The 21,935-nt window shown below is 41.9% G+C and overlaps 1 protein-coding gene across 3 annotated transcripts in view; it reads left to right on the forward strand.

Annotated features, from left to right (window-relative positions):
* Positions 1 to 8,238: 8,238 nt before the first annotated feature.
* The window catches only part of rec114 (REC114 meiotic recombination protein), a 28,424-nt gene continuing 14,727 nt past the window's right edge, over positions 8,239 to 21,935 (forward strand). For 2 of the 3 annotated variants that reach the window (XM_067973292.1, XM_067973293.1), the window contains exons 1-2: positions 8,239 to 8,447; positions 11,000 to 11,092. In XM_067973292.1, coding sequence (XP_067829393.1) covers positions 8,250 to 8,447; positions 11,000 to 11,092 — 291 coding nt within the window. In that variant the 5' untranslated portion in view covers positions 8,239 to 8,249. The remainder of the gene's footprint in view (positions 8,448 to 10,999; positions 11,093 to 21,935) is intronic. The other variant, XM_067973294.1, reaches the window with a different exon arrangement.

The following is a 21,935-nucleotide window of genomic DNA, read 5'->3' on the forward strand; positions in this document are numbered from 1 at the left end:
TTCCGCTCGAACCGGAGCCCCAAACTTATCCCTTTCCTCCAGCATCCAGTGTGTGTGGAATGAGAACCTGTCACAGGCATCTCAGCCACGGGATCTCCATTACATGGCACATCTCACCCCAGACACCGTGATGCATTAAGGAAACAAAACAGCCCCTTCCCCTCCCTCCCTCCTCTTCTCCTCCTCCTCTTCTCTCTCCTGTCCTCCCCTCTCTTCTTCCTCTCTTCTCTTCTCTCCTCTCTCTTCTTCCTCTCTTCTCTTCCTTCTCTCCTCTCTTCTCTTCTCTCCTCTCTTCTCTTCTCTCCTCCTTTATGGCACAAGAAATGTTGAGGCTCTTTTTTTTTTACTTTTTACTTGAGAAGAGAGAAATTGCCTCTAATTCTTGGTCCAAGGAGTGCGAGTCCCAGGAGGGAAAGAAAACAAAAAGGAGAGAAAAGAGCGACAACAAGAAGGGGGGGAATTCAAGAGCCGTTCACCCTTTGGTTGCAAAGGAGGCACAAAAACAGTTCACAAGTGGTCCCTGCGCGGCTGCGCGCATCAGCCCAGACTGAAGCGGTTTCCAGCTGTGGTGAGAAAAAGTGTCCTGATGTTTAGCAAGGATTAAATTGCAAAGCAAAAAATGAAATCTTATTGCAATCGAAGGCAGCCGACTGCTACTGAATAAGAAAATGCGATGCACTGGGTCGCTCCAGGAGCTAGCCTGATGTGGGGCTGGATTGGCACTGGTCCAGGGGGAAGGTGCCATTCCACGGTTTGTACAGCGGTTTTATATTGCTGAGAGCACAGCTGGCAGGGATGGGAATCATCTCCAAACTGCACAATTGTTGTTAACTTTGAGCGCAACTATGGGCAATGAAGACATTTTTAATCAATCTACTTGACACTGGCCTCAACTGGCCGACTGGTAATGGGCAGGCATCGTGTTTCTTAGTTAACCTGCAATAAAGTAAAACCTTAAGAGTCTAAGCTGAGAAGCGGAATGGTTTCTGTGTAGCGTTCTAAAATTAAAACAACACGAAATCAATAATACTCTGCAATTTTAAAGGACGTTTAATAGGGGGAAAAACTTGCAATCTCTCAGAAGTCTCGAAGCATTTCATATTAATTACCTCGAAATGCAGTGACTCTTACGGAGGCGAATGGTAACCATTCTTCACACGGTAAGATCCCGCAATCAGCAATGAGCCAGTTAATTTGCTTTTGTTTGGGATACTGGAATCGTTAACGCCAGCTGCACCGTGCAGACAGCGCCTCGGTTTTAATGTTTCATCCAAAGCGTAAAAAAATGTGACAATGCAGCACTCCCCCTCCCCCAGTGAGGCACTGAAATGTTAGCCTAGATTATATGCTCAAATCAAGGAACGGGTTTGAACGTCTCACCTTCTGCCTCAGAGGCAAAAGTCACAGGACCAACCAGTCAAGCTGACACCCCTGAATTAAAACACTACACATTATAGCAGCAGAGCATTTACTTAGGTCTATTGCTTTGAGGCCATCAAAAGAAAGAATTTTGCCCATTGTCCCGAATTGTGCTATCTCTGGCACATTAACACCTTGTCCATACACCACAGAAGGAGGACATTGGGGCCCATCGTGCCTGTGCAGTATCTTTGATAGAGCTATCCAATTAGTCCCATCCCCCTGCTCGTTCCCAATATCCCTGCTAATTTTTCCTTTTTAAGTATTTATCCAATTCCCTTTCGAAAGTTACTTTTGAATCTGCTTCCACCGCCCTTTCAGGTAGTGCATTCCAGATCATAACAACTCGCTGAGTAAAAAAAATTCTCCTCATCTCCCCCCTAGCTTTTTTGCCAATTATTTTAAATTTGTGTTCTCTGGTTACCGACCCACCTGCCAATAGAAACAGTTTCTCTCTATCCACAAGATCAAAATCCCTCATAATTTTGAAAAGATGTGTTATCTTTGCCCTAAAGTGTCATGTTGCTTTTAGGTGACTGTTTTCAATAATAATCTAAGTGTCACAAGTATGTTTCCATGATAAAATGAGGCCTTAAGGTTGGTGCTGATGCTAGGGGAATAAATTATGTTTAAGAGTATATAATTAAAAGCGTTGCCTATAAAAATGCTACAAGGCTTTTCCTGGCACTTTGGGACAAAACTCATCCACATTGTTACTCACAGTTATAAGAGACAAAACCAGTTGGTACTAACTTAGTCATTGCAGTGGAAATTGTGTCAGTGGGTAAATTCAACTCTCAGCATGTGTCTTTTTGTGATCGCTACACTATGTTGATGTATTCTCTTAAAAATAATTCTATATTACAGGGGGTTTTCTGTTTGTTCTTAGTTTTGTTGTCTCATGGAGGCATCAGTGTTTTGTAATTATTGTCCTTTTTGCTCCACAAAACACAATAATTACAGCTCCTTGTTATATTTGTGCCTATTACTAGGCGGATATTTGAAAGCCCCATTTACTTTAGCTTTTAGATTGCTGGCAGCTCCAGGGAAATTCCTCTCCTCTGAGCTGATTAGATTTATTTTTAGCTCACTTGCTGTGATGTCGTATATTACAGTAATAAATCTACTCAAACATCAGGAATATCTTGGATCATTCTGTGCGATAAAGGAGCTATATAAGTGAGAGTTGTTGTAATATTAACCATAAACTAAAAACAAAATTACATTTTTAAAAAATTGAACACCATCAATTCTCAGCCTGCTGTTCTTCTTATTTTCCCCTTTTACGAATCTCAATCTGACCTATTTTTGTTTTACTTTTCTCTCTAAAAGTTACATTTAAAAGCTACTACCTACCTTATTTTCTTCTGCTTCCCACCCTCCATTTGGAGCTGGGAGCAAGAGCTGAATATTTGGGGTGCATATTTTTCCCTTTCTTTGAAATAAGGGCCAGGTGCTCTTTTTTCATAGATTTTCATGGCGTCAGCTAAATAGTGAATGAGTGTAATTTTGCTATGGCTGATTTTATACAATCAAATTAGGTAACAGAAAGAATGGAAAATCAGCCAATCATGGCACACCTGTAGGAATACTCTTTCACACTTCAATTAGCCACTTAATCAGTATAAATTTAAAAAAATAGTTGATCCAGCTTTTGAGTGTAAAAATTTTAGGGTGTTGCAAAGGTAAAAGTTTAATCCTTATAGATTGTGCAATAGAGAACAACAACAACTTGCACTTATATAGCACCTTTAACGTAGTGATATGTCCCAAGGTGCTTAACAGGAGCGATTATCAAACAAAATTTGACACCGAGCCACATGAGATATTAGGACAGGTGACCACAAGCTTGGTCGAAGAGGTAGGTTTTAAGGAGCGTCTTAAAGAAGGAGAGAGAGGCGGAGAGGCAAAGAGGGAAATCCAGAGCTTTGGCCCTAGTTTCTGAAGGCACATCCATCAATGGTGGGGAAATGAAAATTGGGGATGCACAAGAGGCCAGAATTGGAGAAGTGCAGAGATCTCGGAGGGCTATAAGGCTGGAGGAGGTAACAGAGATAGGGAGGGATGAGGCCATGGAGGGATTTGGGAGCCAAGGAAGGTGAGGGAGCATAGGGGTGATGGGTGAATGGAAGGACACTCTTGGTCAGGCAGGGCAACCCACTTAAGAGAACACTTGCCTTGTTCTGTTGGTACCAAGTCACCAAATTCTCCCTGACTCATACCCTCAATGGCACTCACAACCATGATTTCTATACCTGCCTCTTCATGGCAGCTCAAAGCATGTGGGCTGGCACGGCCACAATCAACCCAGTTTCTCTCTCATTTAGGCAGCCTTTCCCTTTAAAATCAGACAAAATAAAGGCTTTCAGCATTTTGATCCAATATGAGTTGCACCCCAGTGCCCAGCCTGCTTTCATATCCACAATCTCCACATTGAAGGGGGCAGTTATGCCTCAGTTCTTAGCCAGATTCCACTATTGTCGCACAACAAACAAATGTTTTGAAAGAGCAGCAGCCCTTTAAGAGCTGCTAGTCTTTTCAGTCACGCTGACCTTTAGTGCCCCCATTTGCTCGTGGCATTAATAAAATGATAATTATTAAAATGAGCTGACCTCACTGAATCCAGTGAAATCCACTCCCTATTCCCAATGCACAGTATTTCTCTCACAAGTAGCAATTCTGGCACCATTTTCCCAGGATGCCAGAATCAGACCTCGAGGATGTTGATGAGAGAAAAAATATTATTTGGTAATTTGTGAAAGAATTCTTCCTAACCCCCCAGCAAGATCACCCAAATTTTGGAAAGGATTTGCTCCTCTCCCTCAGCACTCACCCAATCATCAAAACTATTGTTTGTGGAGAAATCTCATCACTCATTGTATTCAGCGATTGACCATGATATCCCCACTGCTCAAGCTTATCTCTATGGCACTAGCACCATTCATTGCGATCATTATTTTCCCAATACTCGTGGAGACTATGAAAATATTTTCATTGCTCACTGTAATGCTTGTATTTATCACAGGAAGTCAGTGCCATTTATCTATCTTTTGCATATAATATAGAATTCTCAAAGAGATTCATCAAGTTTCTTGTCTTTCTTGCAAGGATCTGACGACTGTGATTCAAAAATATTTAATTATTGATCAACTATGTACCATCAATAACATTTTTAAAAATCTTTAAATCACTGTAATTCATCATTCTCAAACAACTTCTGTGTAACAGAGTCTGGAGTTATATATCACCTCATTATTTTATGCATCACTGTAAAATTTTAGCCTAGAAATTACTATTTGTGATATTAGCAGATCATATGACATTCTTTTGTCTCCTATTTTAGTCAAACCCATTTGAAATAAACAATTCCCCAGTAGAGGAGAGATAAGATTGGAGTCAGTTTGATCCCAGCTGTTGCTACTTTTTGAGTCGGTACCTTATTTTTCTGCTCTTTTGTCACTTTGATAAATAGCTGGCTCAAGGCTCAAACCGTGGGGAGAACTCTCCTGACATGGTAAAATGTGTGACTGATTGCTACTTTGTCACATGCCAGGTTGTCATCTGCAGGTTTCCTCAATCAGGCCCAAACACCTTTTAATTGAACGTGCAGTGTTCAGCCAATCAATGTACCATATTTTCAAATATTTAGATGGTATTTTCAATCAAGCAATTTAATTATGTATCAAATTTCATAAGGAATGTCAGATTTTGAGTTCCACAAAAGTAAGTAATGTACATTATTGGTTTTATTTTTAATCTTTGTTACATTACTATTTTACTATTTCATGTACACACTTAAGCAAAAATTCTTGGTATCAAAGAGGTTTACATTTTTTTTTAGGATCTTCAATTTCTGTAGTCACAGTTGTAACATATCTCTGCGTATTTGCAAAACACCCGAGAAAGGGGTACAATTAACAAAATTGTTCTTTGATTAGTTATGTCACCTGAAGTGGACATTCCTTCTTGGTAGTTTAAAGGGGTAAAAGAAGGTTCATAAAAGTTGAAGGATAAAGACATTTTTTTGGAAAAGGAATTTTGGGGAGTGAGAAGAGGAAGATTTAGGAAACTATTTTCAGACCACGAAGTTGAAAGAAAATTTTTCAAAGGGTTTGGAAAGTCTTAGAACGCTGAGATAGATTTTAAGAATGTAAAATATTTAACAGGATAAGTTCCTAAGCACTGAGAAAAGAACAGTATAAGTCAACAGCAAAAGCTGCAGTATGTGCCAAGTGACCTAAACTAGGAAGAAAGAAGACAATTGAAGAATGAATATGACCATGACATGGCCCAGAGGTGACTTCAGAGCATCGTGGAGTAAAGGAGCACTGCCTCATATAACAGCTCAAGAACAGATTGTATTATTTTATGTTGTCATCAAGAGACACTCAACTCTAGATGTCTACCAGTGATGCACTAAATGTAGATCTTGAACTTAAATACACATTGTAGTCTTGAACATCAAATGCAACCCTGTGAGAATGTTACTAAGTGAAACCCAACTAATCACCAACACTTAACCTTGTGATGCAATTGACTATATCATAGCAGATGTAGTTAAATAAGGTACTGTTCGTAATATGTCTCTGTGTCCGCTCCAGTCTTTGATATCGGTGACAGTAACAATTAAGCTGCCCTTCGCCTTGTGTTAGATTGTGGCCTGGCCATTGATGGATTCAGCTTGGTTAACTATCAGTAAGACTGATGTATGCGGGATAGTTGAAAAATAAGGTAATTTTGGTATCATACCCTAGACACAAAATAGTAGATCCCTTTCTAATTCTCAGATGTGTATATATTGGTGAAAGGGGGGGCGGGGGGGGAGATTCATCTAATATAGGTTCTGCATTGAAAATATTTACCATAGGAGTTATCATTTGTCAGTCCTACATATAGGAGTCCTCTGTTTGGGTGACACCAGCTGCTTCTGTATAGAGTAAACCTCCATTTTTGTCTGAATAACAAAATCACAGCAGGGAATTAACTCCTGTAACAGGTTAACTACAGGTCTCTTGCATTCCTAAGATGAGCAATGTTATACTGGGAATTATAACAACTCACCACTTCTAAATACTCCTTCTTTGAGTTTTTATTCATCTCTTGGTTCGGTTTTTGTATTTTGTTGTCCTACTAGGAATCCATTGTATTCTAGTCTATTTTCATTCTCTCCTGGATTTATATGTCACCTCATTTTAAGCAGTTCTGCTCTATTATACCACACAAAGTGAAACATTGTCAGTAACCATACCGGGTGTATTAGACCTTGAGATCAGGGAATTCTTACCTTTCACTTGAGCTGTTTTGTTGTCTTATTTCACAAGTCAGTACACTTGTGTTTTTTTCCCATCTAGTTCCAATTTGTTTCATCTCCTTTTGTTGAGCTTTTAAGCACTGGTCATTTTTCTTTCTTTTTAAATTCCGATTATACTTGGATTGTGCAGTTGTAATTTTAGCCCGTGAGATACTGGTCATCACCAGATTTAAGCTAGTTTAATCTTTGGAGACCTGAGATTGATCCTCAGCAATATTGTATTTGATAGGAAGCTTTGCAATTGTTCTGCTTTTTCTTTCAGTTTTCTTCCATCTTCACATAAAGACACGGGCTCTTTCTGCGGTATGGTTCAAGTGTCTCACCTAAGTCGTTATTCTCCACTGATAATCCTGCACAATGAATGTCCAAGCTATAGTTCTGCAGCAGGAACCCTCACTAATTTGGAAGAGTCCGGGTGGTGTTTCTGCCTCTTTCCAGGACACAGCATATGCAATTAATGTAGGATAGAACAACTTTCAGTTCTTTGATTGGACAGAACATCCCACCAAGTGAAGATTTGCTTTATTTAGGTTGCAGGGATAGGGAAGTACTTTTCAGAACCATCGCCCAGAAGATTAAATGCGTGGAGCAAATCCGTGACACTGTCTCTTGAGAGGAATAGGTTTGATGAGCTGAGTTGACTTTCCTTGTTCCATGCTGTTTTACGTTCACAAAGTGGCTGCAGAGGACTGGACGACCCTATTTGTATTCATTAATGTTAGCAAGTATTCCTCTTCATAGCATCAAGATTCAGGCTGAATGTGGATGGAGGGGCTCTGCGGTCCCCTGACCTCTCATGTTTACTCTACACTGGAAAGTTTTGGGTAGTGAACAATCCTCTTGGTCACGTTGGTAAATTTGCAAACAGAAACGACTGACCTGCATCACCTTGACATCTAGGAGTGCAACCTCTTGCCAATTCCCATATGGGAAAAGGTGTATGAGCAAGGATCATGGGTTAGAGCCTGGACTTTTGCCTTTTTGATGTAAACTCAACACAAAAACTTTAGTGACTTCAATAATTGATATTTCCACTTCAGGGAACACAGAGGTAAGCAGAAGATTCGTCTTGCATTTTAGAAAGTAGATTATTCGCAGTTTACTCCTTAAGAGATTTCAGGAGGGGCTCATGGAAAAAAAAGAGGTCACATGGCAAGTCAGGGTGGCAGGTCACATGGCAAGTCAGGGTGGCAGGTCACATGGCAAGTCAGGGTGGCAGGTCACATGGCAAGTCAGGGTGGCAGGTCACATGGCAAGTCAGGGTGAGAGGTCAGCAGATTGGAACGAGCTGCTGGGCAGCGAGAGGCCGGGCGCTCATTGGGTAAATTATTTCCCGCCCGTAGTCTGATTGGTGTAAAGGAGCCTCTCCTTATTGGACACTGAGAACCTAGTCGGCCAATAGTAATCGAGCTTCAATATGATTGGTCGTGATTGTTCCCCCTTCAATTTTATTGGTGGATTCTCTTACCGTTGATTGGTCCTTTAGCCCCCCCCCCCCCCCCCGGGGTCTCTCCCACTGATGGCGGCGGAGCGGAGCCCGTGGGCGCTCAGGGCGGGGGCCGAGGCCGAGGGACCCGGGCCCGGGGCGGGGGCTGAGCGGAGAGCCGGGCAGGTGCCGCCCGACAGCCGCAGCGAGGCGGCGCTGGCCAACACCCAGTGGGCCTTGAAGCGGTACGCGCGCTTCACACCGCCGGGCGGGGCCTCGAGCTCTTGGGAGGTGAGAGAGAGGCCGGGGGACAGGTACATGGCGGGGTACACGGGTTAGGAGAGGGTATATCAGGGTGTGGTATATAGATGGGAGGGGGTACATCGGGGCGTGGTAGATGGGCTGGGAGGAGGTACACGGGCTGGGAGGGGGTACACCGGGGCGTGGTACACGGGCTGGGAGGGGGTACACGGGCTGGGAGGGGGTACACCGGGGCGTGGTACACGGGCTGGGAGGGGGTACACGGGCTGGGAGGGGGTACACTGGCTGGGAGGGGGTACACTGGCTGGGAGGGGGTACACGGGCTGGGAGGGGGTACACGGGCTGGGAGGGGGTACACGGGCTGGGAGGGGGTACACGGGCTGGGAGGGGGTACACGGGCTGGGAGGGGGTACATCGGGGCGTGTCCTCAGGATGTCCCAAAGTACTTTACAGCCAATGAAGTACATTTTGAAGTGTAGTCACTGTTGTGATGTAGGAAATGCAGCAGCTAATTTGTACACAGCAAGATCCCACAAATCGCAATGTGATAATTACCAGATTGTCGCTTTGTTCTATGATGTTGGTTGAGGGATAAATATTTACCAGGACACCTGGGAGAACTCCACTGCTCTTTTTAGATTACTGCCTTGCGATCTTTTATGTGCACCTGAGAGGGGAGATGGGGCCTTGGTTTAACGTCTCATCGCACTCCTTCGGTACTGCACTGCAGTATCAGCCTAGATTTTGTGCTCAAGCTTGATTGGGACTTGAACCCACAAACTTCTGATTCAGAGGCGAGAGTGCTGCCACTGAGCCATGGCTGATACTGTAGGAGATGGTAAATTAGAGTGTGGAGTGTTGGAGGTGGTATATTGGGTGTGGTATATGGAGTAGGAGGTATATTAGAGTATTGAACATGAAGTAGGACGTGGTATATTAGGGTGTGGTACAAGGAGTGGGAGCTGCTGTATATGAGGGGTAGGAGGTGTTATAGTAGTGTGTGATATGAGGGGTAGGAGATGGTAAAAAGGGTGTGGTATGAGGTCTGGGAGGATGTATAAAAGGGTGTAGTTTATGAGGAGTAGGCGGTAGTAAAAGGGTGTGGGGTAGGAAGAGTGGGTGGTATATGAGGGGTCGAAGGTGGAATCAGGATGAGGTGTATCGGGAATGGGTGGTGGTCCAAATAGGTAGTGGTATATGCAGGGTAGGAGGTGGTTTCTGAAGGTATGGTATATGAGGGTTTGTAGATTGTATCTGAGAATGGGGTGTATTAGGGGTGGGAGGTGGCATTTGAAGGTGTGCGTGTTTCATGATTCAGGTGCTCACCAGATATTTTGTCTCAAGCTGGTTGCAAAAATTCTGCTCTTATGGGAGCTGGAAAGAGTACTTGATTTCTCTCTGGTATTTTTAAACTATCAATAAAAGTCCTGCTTATCCAGTTGTTCTCATTAGTAAATGTCTTATTTTGAATTAGGCATCTGTGATGTGAAGTTCAATATGAGATTGAATCATCCACACAGTCCTTCATAGTCAGTCGAACAGTAGAGAGAACTACAATGGTGAACTAGCAAAATCATGCCATGCTTGTACTCAATTTCTGGCCACCTAAATGACAATTAAAATAGACTTCAAAGTGGCTGGGTGATCCCTCAGAAGCTTGTCCATTTCCAGGATAAAGCTGAGCTATGAGTGTGATAGTCAAGGCCCCTTTTTGAGACAGCCACCATTGTTTGTTGCTCTTGAATGGTCTGGTGCAGTAGCGCACAAAATAGTCTGTAAATCTGGGAAGACTGTAGCCTGGTGATCCATGTAAATTGTTTCTATGATGTTAGTGGGCTGTGAGTTTTTGCTTACTTGTTGAACAGTTGGGTCTTATAACTTCCATTCCCATAGTTGGGCACCCCCTGCCCCCTCCCTCCGCCTCATCTATTTCCTCAAATGTAATTGAAGGTGTCAAGAGGAGAAAACGCACCCAAATTCACACTCTTTACATAGATGAGTCTGATGTTGGATTTCTGGTCCAGAAAGTATGTTCATTTCATCTAGACTGATTGCTCTCGGTGTGTAGTAACCAGTTTGAAGTGCCCATAATGTGCTACAACTACAAGCCACTCCCTCAACCTATATAAAAACAATATATAACAGATTCTTATATTAAGCAGGACAGATGGCATGAGATTGTATATGAGGGATGCGAGGTCATGTCTGGTGTATGAGGGTGTTGTGAAATGGCAGAAGGTGGTATGAGAGGTGTGAGATTATGACTGGTGTATGAGGGTAATGTGAGATTGGTATATTTTGGACTGGGAGGTGATAAGAGGTGGAATGTGAAGGGGTGTGAGATAGCAGGAAGCAGGCAGGTATTTATAGTACTTGTGGACACAGTGAAACACTTGGTTCACAGGAATACAGTAAATTTCTAATCTGGCTCATGGATTCTGAAAAGTGTGATAATGCAGTCATTCCAGTCACATTTGTGAAGCTCCTGAAATGTTGGAGATGTGGATTATTAAATGCTGTGAAAATATTTGACATTGTTGTTAACCATTGATGCAGTAAATCAGTTTTATTTTACTTTTGAGGTTTTTGAGTCCAGTCAGGAAAAGGGTCTTCTCTCCTTAACGATTGTGCAGTCAGGCCATTTCCTCATCTCTCAAGGTGGCGCAACCCTACTGGTAAGTGTGGCTGAGCAGATTTCAGGTTTTTTTTTCTGCTTCTAGATGTAAATTACAAAGCACTGAGACCTTACTATCAAAACCCCATCCATTGCCTTGGACTTGAGAAGGGATAATTAAGTGAGCCGTGGAGATTTGTTACCTATCTGATAGAAACATATTCATTTTTTGAATTTGAAATACCTTCTACATACCATGGAAGTGAATCCAGCTGAATGCATGGAAAATCCCCAAAGGACAAAGTTGTTTTGATGTTTTAGATTGCCATAACATCACCACATGACACTTCCCCTCCCTGCACAGTACAAGAGTACAACTCATGAACACAGCCACTCCTTTTATTTCTGAACTAGAAAAGGTGCAAGATGTGTCAGGAAATGACCTGCTAAGAGGTGCTTTGGTGTTGTGGAGGATGCCTCTTCATACTTGAAGAATGAAGAAAAAGCTAGCACGTAGGTAATCATGGTGAGACTATGTGGATCGCTCCATGTGGCTGCATTACAGAGGCTCCTGGCAGAAATTGGAGAGGAGAACCAGCAGGGAAGAGAAAGGAAATCACTGGACTAAGAAGAAATAAAAATAATAACGGTAGTACGATAACTATATTAGATTTTGAACGTACTTCTCTGTACTTGCAAAACAAAAGTGAACATCGCTTGATTATTGAGTGAAATTCAATAAATGTAAAACATTAACAAATTTCTGTTTGCAAACAAAAAAATAGTTCTGTTCCCTGCTTTAAAAATATGCACAAAATTAACAAATAAAAGGATGCTATTTCAAGAAGGTAACAAATTTTGCCCTGATGTGTGTGTTGTTGTATTTACAGATGTTACAAATGGCAGGCTGTAGGGCTTTAGAAGATTCCTCCATAGGGTCACTCTGCATTTGGGGCATGCAGTGCATAAAGCCGCAGAAGAACTTGATGCTGTCTTTCCAGAGCAGTCAATGATAAGCCTGAATAGCAAAATCCTAGAACTATGAGTAAGGATGCAGTTACACTGGTGTGAGACTGGTAGTTGCAGTTTCAATTCCATCCATGCAGAATCCTCTTTACATTGCTTGATTGCTGCCTGATTAGAACTGTACCCATCCTGTTTAGGAGAGAGCTTTGTGTATGCTTGCGTCCATGGATGCAAGTTAAAAATTTAAATGTATAGAGAGCAGGCAAGGGAGAATCCCCTACTCTCTTTCAAAAAAAATAAAATAATAATAATTTGTCAGGTAAAGTATACAATAGATTCAACAACCACCCAAGCATTTCACAATAAGTTTATACTCTATCCAGTGTCAAACTGAAGTAATGTGAGAACCTCCTTCAGGCAGTCTCACTTCACTTCGCTCGGAAGTCAGGTCAGTCACCAATTCTGGATTTACATTGCCAGGTTAGCGTCAGTGCGAAGCAGAAATCGGTTTGCACAGATGCTAAACCTGCAGCGTTATTAAATCCAAAGACAGTTGCTGAGTTCTCACCTGGGTGGTGAATACATTAAGTGAACAGATAACCTGCTCCACCAACTGTGCAGCATCAAATTGCATAAAATTATACGTAATTGTCCCGTCATGCAGGTGTTACTGGAGTGCCCTCTGCCATGGACATTTTGAGTGCTCTAATGAAGTAGGTGCTTGCATTTTCCGATGTACTTTAGGCACGTTTTAGGTTATCGAAAACTTGTCTACTGCGACAGATGTTAACCCTCTAGCTTGTATAACACAATCCAGCGATGTCCACGTGGAGGGGCCTGTTATAGGTGTGAAGTCCACACTAGTTGACAATGCAGCACGACACTCGAGCATGGATCCTCGAGTCTCTCTTTGTTATCCTCCTCTTCAGTGGACAACTGTGTATTCCACGTATCCCTCACTCTCTTCTGAGGAATTGACAACTTCTGAGTGCATTTCTGGGGAATAGGGTGTAGGGATCTTATTTGTGACAACGTGGAAGAATATTTCTGTTAATTAATTTGGATTGTGCATGGATTTCATTGTTTACAATAAGATTGTTTCAGATGCAGACTGCCAATTATTATCTTACTTTAAGTAATATACAAATGAATACAGGCACAGGGCATCGTGTGATTTGCATGCTAAGTAGTTGCAAATTGTTACTTTTACCATTTTAGCACAATTTTCTCTGACTCTGGTCTTTTTACTCTGATCTGGAAGCTGTATCTTCTCTATGTTCTGCCCTTGAAGATGTGTGTGCTCAAGGGGCTGATAGTTATACCATTGGGTAATCTGCTTCCTGGATTTAACATAGTTTTGGACCTCATTCTGTTCAAAATGGCAAGAGTTACCATAATGTTATGAGTATTTTGAACAGCTTGATGTGACTGCTTTCTCTATACTTTAGGTAAGTGGTGGGGGGGTGTTTAATGGACAGAATGATCTGCTGTGACCGATCAATCTCCTGGCCAGCTGGGCTAGAACCCTCAACTTTATAACACAATCCAGAGATGGCCCTATGGAGGACCCTGTTATAGGTGTGAAACCCACACTGTACTTGACAGTGCAGCATCAGGCCTGGATCCCAATAACTCCAGGACATTATTGTGCTGGTTTTACAGAACAAATGGTGACGGTACTGGAAATTTCTATCATTATTTTATATAGTTTTTAAACGAACTTGGGCTAAAATGGATGCTGTCTACCTTTTACTAAGATTTAAAATGGAATACCTCAGACGGTTAGGGGTCAATTTTAACCTAAGCCGCCAGTTAGGAAACTGACGCGATTGGGTGCAGTGCTGGTTTTACACCCTGCCTGATTTTACACTCTGCTGAAGTCAGTGGAGAGAAATATTGGGCGGAATGTAAAATCAGTGTTCCACCCGATCCTGTGGGTTTCCCGCTCGATGAGTTAGGTTTAAATTACCCCCTTAGTCTCTGGGAAAAGGGCAAGTGCCTTGTGATGAGAGATGGATTAAGATAAAGTTACTTTGAACGGCTGCTTGTAATTTTAATGTATGTGGTTATAAAGAATTGTGTTTTTCAATTGCTGCCAGATTACAAACAGAATTAAGCTTCTTGGAAGTCTCCGTTCATGCAGTTTGCACCTTGTCTGCTTAAGTGTTAAAATGATTAATATTTTGATTGACTAACTATTGAAGAAATAATTTGATCTTCAAAGGAAAAGATGCCTAAAAACCCAGCGACGTTTTTGGGGTCTTTAGTTCCCTATTCTTGCTTCTACCTATCAATAGGGACTCAGTAAAAAATGATTTTCAGTATTATTTACCACCCACAGACCGTTTCCTAGAATTATTCGAGGAAAGATGTAAGGATTTTAGACTCTCGTTTGTAAGTTAACAAGCCATCTCATTGTGTGTAAGGTTGATCATTGTCGTGTAACAGTATATTACTGTGTGGTACTTCTCTACATCATTTCTTCTGTAAATTAATCTGACTAAATAGGCATAGCATGTACGAATTAAGCTGGTGGCATGTTATTTTATGCCTTCTGAGTTGTTGCTAGAACTGATGGGTATCCCAAAGTATTCTCAAGTTATCATTTACCACTATTCATGGTTAATTCTCAATCCTGCGAAGGCTAACCCAAGCACAGTGGTGAATAAAAGTGCAGCTTTCGGTCCATAAGGGACGTGGACTGCTTATGGAAACTAGTCTGGCTTTGAACTGGAGAAAGTGGTGGGGGAAAAAGGCCACACTGAAACAGTAACTTTATTTAATATCAAATTGCCAGATGAACCATAACAAATGGCACATACTAAAAGTGCGTTTCAAGCATAACAAGCAGAGGGAATGTTCTCAATAGGTTAATTAATCTCCGTAAGCACAGTTTCTGATTTAGTTCAGGTGCCTGTCAAATTGATAAAGTTCCTGTTAAAATACAACAAAGTCAACCCCAGGTTCAACCTCCAACACAGTGTTCTGTCTCAGAGAAATTCATTATCTGTCAGGGCTAATAACTTTCAAAGTAACTCCTGGGCTCTTCCATTTAACTTCATGAGTGTCAAAACCAACATTTCTGGAAAATCTCAATGACTGTCTTTCCAAATTAAGTCACAATGACTCGTGCAGCTTTCAGATTAACATAATAAATTGCTTGGTGATTGTTTCCCAAAGAAATTATATGTTACTTTGTGCATAATAAATCTAATTAAGGACTTTATACAGATGTAGAACTTCCTCTCAATATAATAGATGTAACAGGGAAAACGTAAGTCCGTTCAGTTTGAGTTAAAGACAATTTGCATACAAAAATTCTCAGTGGATTGGAAGGTAGCAAATGTAACGCCACCATTCAAGGAAGGAGGGAGAGAGAAAACAGGGAACTATAGGCCAGTTAGCCATCAGTCATTGGGAAAATGCTGGAATCCATTATTAAGGACGTGGTAACAGGGCACTTAAAAAATCACATGATTAGGCAGAGTCAACATGGTTTTATGAAAGAGAAATCGTGTTTGACAAATCTATTAGTTTTTTTGAGGATGTAACTAGCAGGGTAGATAAAGGAACCAGTGAATGTAGTATATTTGGATTTTCAAAAGGCATATGATATGGTACCACACGAAAGGTTGTTACACAAGATAAGGTCTCATGGGGTTGGGGGTAATACATTAGCATGGATAGAGGATTGGTTAATGCTCAGAAAACAGAGTAGGAATAAACGGGTCATTTTCAGGTTGGCAGGCTGTAACGAGTGGGGTGCCATAAGGATCAGTGCTTGGGCCTCAGCTATTTACAATCTATATTAATGACTTAGATGAAGGGACTGAGTATAATGTATCTAAATTTGCTGACGATACAAAGCTAGGTGGGAAAGTAAGCTGTGAGGAGGACAGAGTCTGCAAAGGGATATAGATTGGTTAAGTGAGTGGGCAAGAAGATGGCAGATGGAGTATAATGTGGGGAAATGTGAGATTATTCACTTTGGTAGGAAAAATAGAAAATGGTGAGAAACTATTAAATGTTGGTGTTCAGAGGGAATTGGGTGTCCTTGTACACAAAACACAGAAAGTTAACATGGAGGTACAGCAAACAATTGGGAAGGCAAATAGTATGTTGGCCTTTATTGCAAGGAGGTTGGAGTACAGGAGTAAGGAAGTCTTGCTGCAATTGTACAGGGCTTTGGTGAGACCACACCTGGTGTACTGTGTACAGTTGTGGTCTCCTTACCTAAGGAAGGATATACTTGCCTTAGAGGCGGTGCAACAAAGGTTTATTAGATTGATTCCTGGGATGAGAGGGATGCCTTATAAGGAGAGATTGAGTAGAATGGGCCTATATTCTCTGGAGTTTAGACGAGTGAGAGGTGATCTCATTGAAACATGTAAGATTCTGAGAAGGCTTGACAGGGTAGATGCTGAGAGGCTGTTTCCTCTGGCTGGAGAGTCTAGAACTAGGGGGGGGCATAGACTCAGGATAAGGGGTTGGCCATTTAGGACTGAGAAGAATAGAAATGTCTTCACTCAGAGGGTAGTGAATCTTTGGAATTCTCTATACCAGAGGGCTGTGGCTGCTCAGTGGTTAAGTACATTCAGGGCTGAGATCGATAGATTGTTGGACTCTAAGGGAATCAAGGGATATGGGGATCGGGTCGGAGTTGAGATTGAAGATCAGCCATGATCTGATTGAATGGCAGAGCAGGCTCAAGGGACCATATGGCCTGCTCCTGCTCCTATTTCTTATGTTCAGTTAATTGGTTCAGTGTCTTCACTATTGAACAAACCAGGAGGGCATGGAGAGGTCGGCGATCGGGGTGGGGGGGTAGAAAGGCCATCGCGGGGGTGGGGGGAAAGAGAGTGGGATCGGCCGTAGTTGGCTGGGTAGAGAGAGAGAGAGAGAGAGGTCATCGGGATTGGGCTGGGGGGGGGGGGGGGGGAAGGGGGCGGAGGTTGGCGATCGCGGTAGAGGGGAAAGAGAAGCCGCGATCAGCAGAGGGAAGACCGAAAGCTTACTTGAGGGGCCGGGGGGAGCACTCCTCCTGACCCACAAGGAGTACTGTAAAAGGCACTTATGGAACCGGCAATTCCCGCTTTCCTTAAACTGCCGGTTTTCCCGTCCCCTAGGAAACCAAAACAGCAAATGTAAAAATTTAAATCGGGCTCCTAATTCCACAGTGGGAGCCGGATTTAAATATGCTAATGAAGTGCCACGGCTAGACACTTGGGACACCTCGAAACCCACCGCTGTGAAAAGGGCAACTGGCACGTACTCGGCCTTTTTAACACCTCACCCCAACCCTCTCCTGTTTATCATGGGGGTGGGGGTAATATAGAGGCCGTTGTATCTTTTTGGGTCTATGTTTATCTCTTAGAGAATGTTATTTGTAATTTTGTGCTAGTTGAAGTTTAGCCATGTGTTTTAAGTTATGATTACTTCTTGGAGTTCTCTGCATTTGTGAGAATTTTAGAAAATTTATTCAGTTTTCAGGCCTTTGATGGTTGAGAGTTTTGGCCAATGCTGTTTTGGTTACCTCCCCCCTTCCCACCCCAAAAAAACAGTATATTTCAATTTGTTGTACTGCTGTCTTTAAAACAAAACAGCTCTGTTAGAATGAAAGATCTCTTGTATGCTTTGACTTTTATTGCAATTTTGTGCCCTTCACTGCCAGAGAGCTGTGAGCCATATTTGTTTGCATAGGTCAAGTGCCTCAGTTCCCCATGATAGAGCTGTATATTTTGAATAATTTCAACTGATTACCAATGGTAAATTAAGACACCACGCAGAGGAATATTTGGCATTAATAACCTGGTGGTAAACATGCATATTTACATTGCAAACCTCTCGAAAGTGCTTTTACACTAGTAGCCTAGTTATTTCCAGATACTTCTGTTCTTATTTTGTGGGTGAGAAAGTCTTCAATTTTATACTCTTTTTCTCATCTTAAAGTGCTGCTTCTTGCCTGGGTACAGTCGCAAGGATGCTGCCAACCCTCTGGTATCTCACCTAAATGCCCGTTTTATACCTCTGAACCTAGACAGCGAGCGTTGTCGGGCCAATTTTCCATAGGGGGCATCAAAACCAGGTTTGCTCCTTTTCTCACTCGAAAGTCCGTACACAGGCACTTTGCAGCAAGAGTCACCAATCAGAAATGTGAACTCTGATTTTTTTTTATTGTTCCCAGCTTTTGAGTTCCATCTGCTGCCTAGCTGACGTAACATAGATTAGGACCTCCTGATCCGTATGGCTTAGCACTGCCCCGGGCATGTCCTTTACTCACTAGGCCATTGGGCAGCAATGTACTTATTATATACTTATGTCACTAAATCCTGGATAAACTTGTTAATGACCTTTTTATTGACATCAGAAGGCATGATTTAATATCTTCTTATGAAAAGGAATTATGCACGAACAACATGAAGCATGTAGACAGCTGCCGACAGCACAACATGCCTTTAAAGTTTAATTAGAAACAAATCACAGCACAAAGTAAGCAGTTTGTTTGGGAAAAAAAGAGAATGAGCTCAATATAAATTTTTTAATTCAGATGAAAGTCCTAAACCACTCGTGCTTTGACCTTGTGGTTTCTGATGTGAACTGAACTTGACCAGGTTGCAGCTTTGTAATTTGATCCCGATAATCTTTTTATAACACGTTTCTGTTGCATTTGTGACTGTAAATGCTGTTTATTACTTTTTGTTAATAGCAGTATAACAGAATGCCATAGTTTGGAGTAATATTTTTGTAAAGGAAATAATGTGTTAAGTGAAGATTCTCTACAATTCAGGGAAAATGTTCTTAAAGACTTAGGGGGTGAATTTTCCCAGGGTTCCCCCCCCCCCACCCCCCCGGCTGCACCGTAACTTGGGAAGAACTGGGAAAAGCCCCAGAAAACAGCATAAATGCCATTTTACCAGCGATTCCGTGTCTCTTAAGCCAAAGTTGCGGCTGGCAAGTGGGAGATCCTCCACAGAAAGTCACCCCCTTAATTTGGTTCAGTCCCAGAGATGTAGTTTCTTAATACCTGTGGCTTAGTGTTCCACTGATGGATCAGTAGGTAAGTGTACTGTGTGTTGTGACACAGCCATATGCGCCACAAGGGTCCCAGGTCTGATTTCTGGTCTGTGTTGAATTAGATGATTTCACTGGAGCAGAAATTGGCCTCAATGCCATTGACTGGAGAGGGAAAATTCAGCTGGTGTTCCCATTCCTGATTTCTATCCATTTACCTCTGCTGGAGAATGCACGCATTGACATTCATGTGACGATCACATTGGACGCAGCGAAGCTGTGCTCCATGGTGAATAGCCTGCTGACAGTCACTGTCCAGGCTTGCACATAAATGGGTACTTAGGTGAAATATACGAACGAGCTACCAACACCCTTGAAACTACACCCCAGCAAAAGAGACCGAGCCAAAGAAGGAGACATTAGGACAGGTGACTAAAAGCTTGGTCAAAGAGGTAGTTTTTAAAGGAGCGTCTTGGAGGAGGGAGAGGCGGAGAAGTTTAGGAAGGGAATTCCAGAGCTTAGGGCCTAGACAGCTGAAGGCGTTTTTTGGAAAACAATAAAGTAACCAAATCATTACTAAGGAGGAAATGGGGCCAGCAGAGAGATTACTTAGCAAACTAGACGGAATCCGGTTTGTATAACATTTAGCCCACCATTAATGTCGAATCATTTTGTGCTCATTTAATGGATAGCACTCTTGCCTGGTTGATTTAAATTAGTAGCTCTGGTTACTGCAGGAGATAATTTATCTTTGTGACAACTTGATATATGTGAGCTTACTTCTATGCTTTGTACTAGTTTGTCCCTGAAATGAAATCTAGTGCAGTTAAAAATGGAGCAAGTGCAAATTACAAAATTAGGAGTGAAACAATGAGACTTCAGGCTTCATGACTAAGCAAGTTAAGGCAGTGAGCAGCTGAGTCATAGAAACCAGGCATGTCCCATGTTTGATCCTGTGATAATTGTGTTGAGTTAGCTGGTCTCAGACAGAGTGGCATTATGATTGGAGTTAGGGAGATGAAAGTCGCAGCAGGATTACCTGTCCTGATTGCTGTCTAGTGACCACTGTTAGAAGTTTTTTGGGGGACTTTGGGTATAGAGAGGGTAGGATAAGGATAGGATCAGGCTCAGCTGCTGTACTGCCATGGTCAAATAGCTTGCTTGCTGCCTTAGATGTGAAGAATGGCCACTTCACTCAGGCCCCCATGGAATCATATCCCAGCAGGGAGTTTGTATTTTCAGGAAGGAAGGAGAGAAAACATGTATTTTTTTTTAAAAAAAGAGACTAGACATTAAAATAGTTTTAAATATTTATATTATTTTGAGACAGTTATCTCCCTGTTGAAAGTGTAGACTGGACTCTCACACAATATCTACTATCTGAGAGGTGTTAGTCAAACCCTAGTCCTAACTGTGTGAGAAATTTGCGATTCTGCACACTGAATGGAGGTAACCATCTCCAGGCACTATTGTGAAATTTTTATAAACTGCCTCTCTATGTATGACCTTGTTGACTGCTCCTGATATGTAATCTATAGATTTTTTTTTAAATAAGAAAAGACAGTGCTCATTGTATTATATATAGAGCAGTCCTTTGCTGTGACATACTGCTACCTATAAGAGGCATTATGTTGGCTGCCTTCACAAACAGAAACCATAATGATTATCACTATAAACACATTCTTCATAAAACCATGCTTTTAATATGACAAGGGCAGTGTAGACATGACTACATTTCTGTTGCTCTCATGCCCTCTTCTGTGCAGTAATGCAATCTACACCCACCAGCTTTTTTCCTGTGCTAAAACAGAATGATTATGGGGAAGACTGTTTCACACTAAGGACTTTAGGCAGTTTTCTAGTCATAACTGGAATCATCCAGGACTGAGGCTCTAAGACTGAGTATTCCAATCCATCTCCTCATTAAGGTCAAGGTGTTTAAAATGATAAAGGGATTCAATAGGGTAGATAGAGAAACTAATTCCTCTGGTGGAGGAATCCAGAACAAGGCGGCGTGATCTTAAAATTAGAGCCAAGCCATTTTAAGAGTGAAATGAGGAAGCATTTTTAGGCAAAGGGTAGTGGAAATTTAGAAGAGGCTGTGGATGCTGGGACAATTGAAATTTTCATCACCGAGATTGATAAGATGTTGGTTGGGTATGGGTATCAAGGAATATATAATGCAGCAAAGGCGGATAAATGGAGTGGAGATGCAGATCAGCCATGATCTAACTGAATAGCAGACAGGCTCGAGGGGCTGAATGGCCTACTCCAGTTCCTATGTTCCTACAAACAGGAGAAACTTGGGGCTTTTCAGCCTGGAAAGTAAATGTCTGAGAGTGACCTTAGAGGTACATGATAGTTAAGGTAATGGAAACGGAAAGTTGACAATATTATTTTAAATTGTGGGAGTAGGACAAAGGAACACGGGTTCAAGTTAATGAAATGAAAATTTATATTGTCACCAGTAGCTCTTCACAGAGTGATCAACACACGGAATGGATTTTCAGATAGAGTAGTGGAGGCAAAACTCTGGAATTATTTAAGGAACAAATAGACACTGCAGTGGGGAAAGCTAGAGTTTTTCCAGGTGGATGAACTAAAATGGGTCAAATGCTCTTAGTCATCCGTAATTATCTTGTCATCTTTGATAAATTACTGTAGTGGGTAATTAAAAATAGTCACTTAACTATTGGTTGAAATTGATCAAACATATAATTCAAAAAGGGGGAGAGGGAATAACCCATTATCAATGTAAATAAATCTGATATATTAGAGTGCTCAAAAATTGAAATAATAGAAAATGTTGCAATATACAGGTTAGTCAACATCTAGAAGGAAATAAAGTTTCAAATGAAGACCTTCATCACATCTTTTCTGTGGTGACGGTGATAGTTGATTTCATTGAAGCAGAACGGTCTATTGAA

Source organism: Heptranchias perlo, chromosome 38 (genome assembly GCF_035084215.1).
Source record: "Heptranchias perlo isolate sHepPer1 chromosome 38, sHepPer1.hap1, whole genome shotgun sequence".
Classification (NCBI taxonomy): domain Eukaryota; kingdom Metazoa; phylum Chordata; class Chondrichthyes; order Hexanchiformes; family Hexanchidae; genus Heptranchias; species Heptranchias perlo.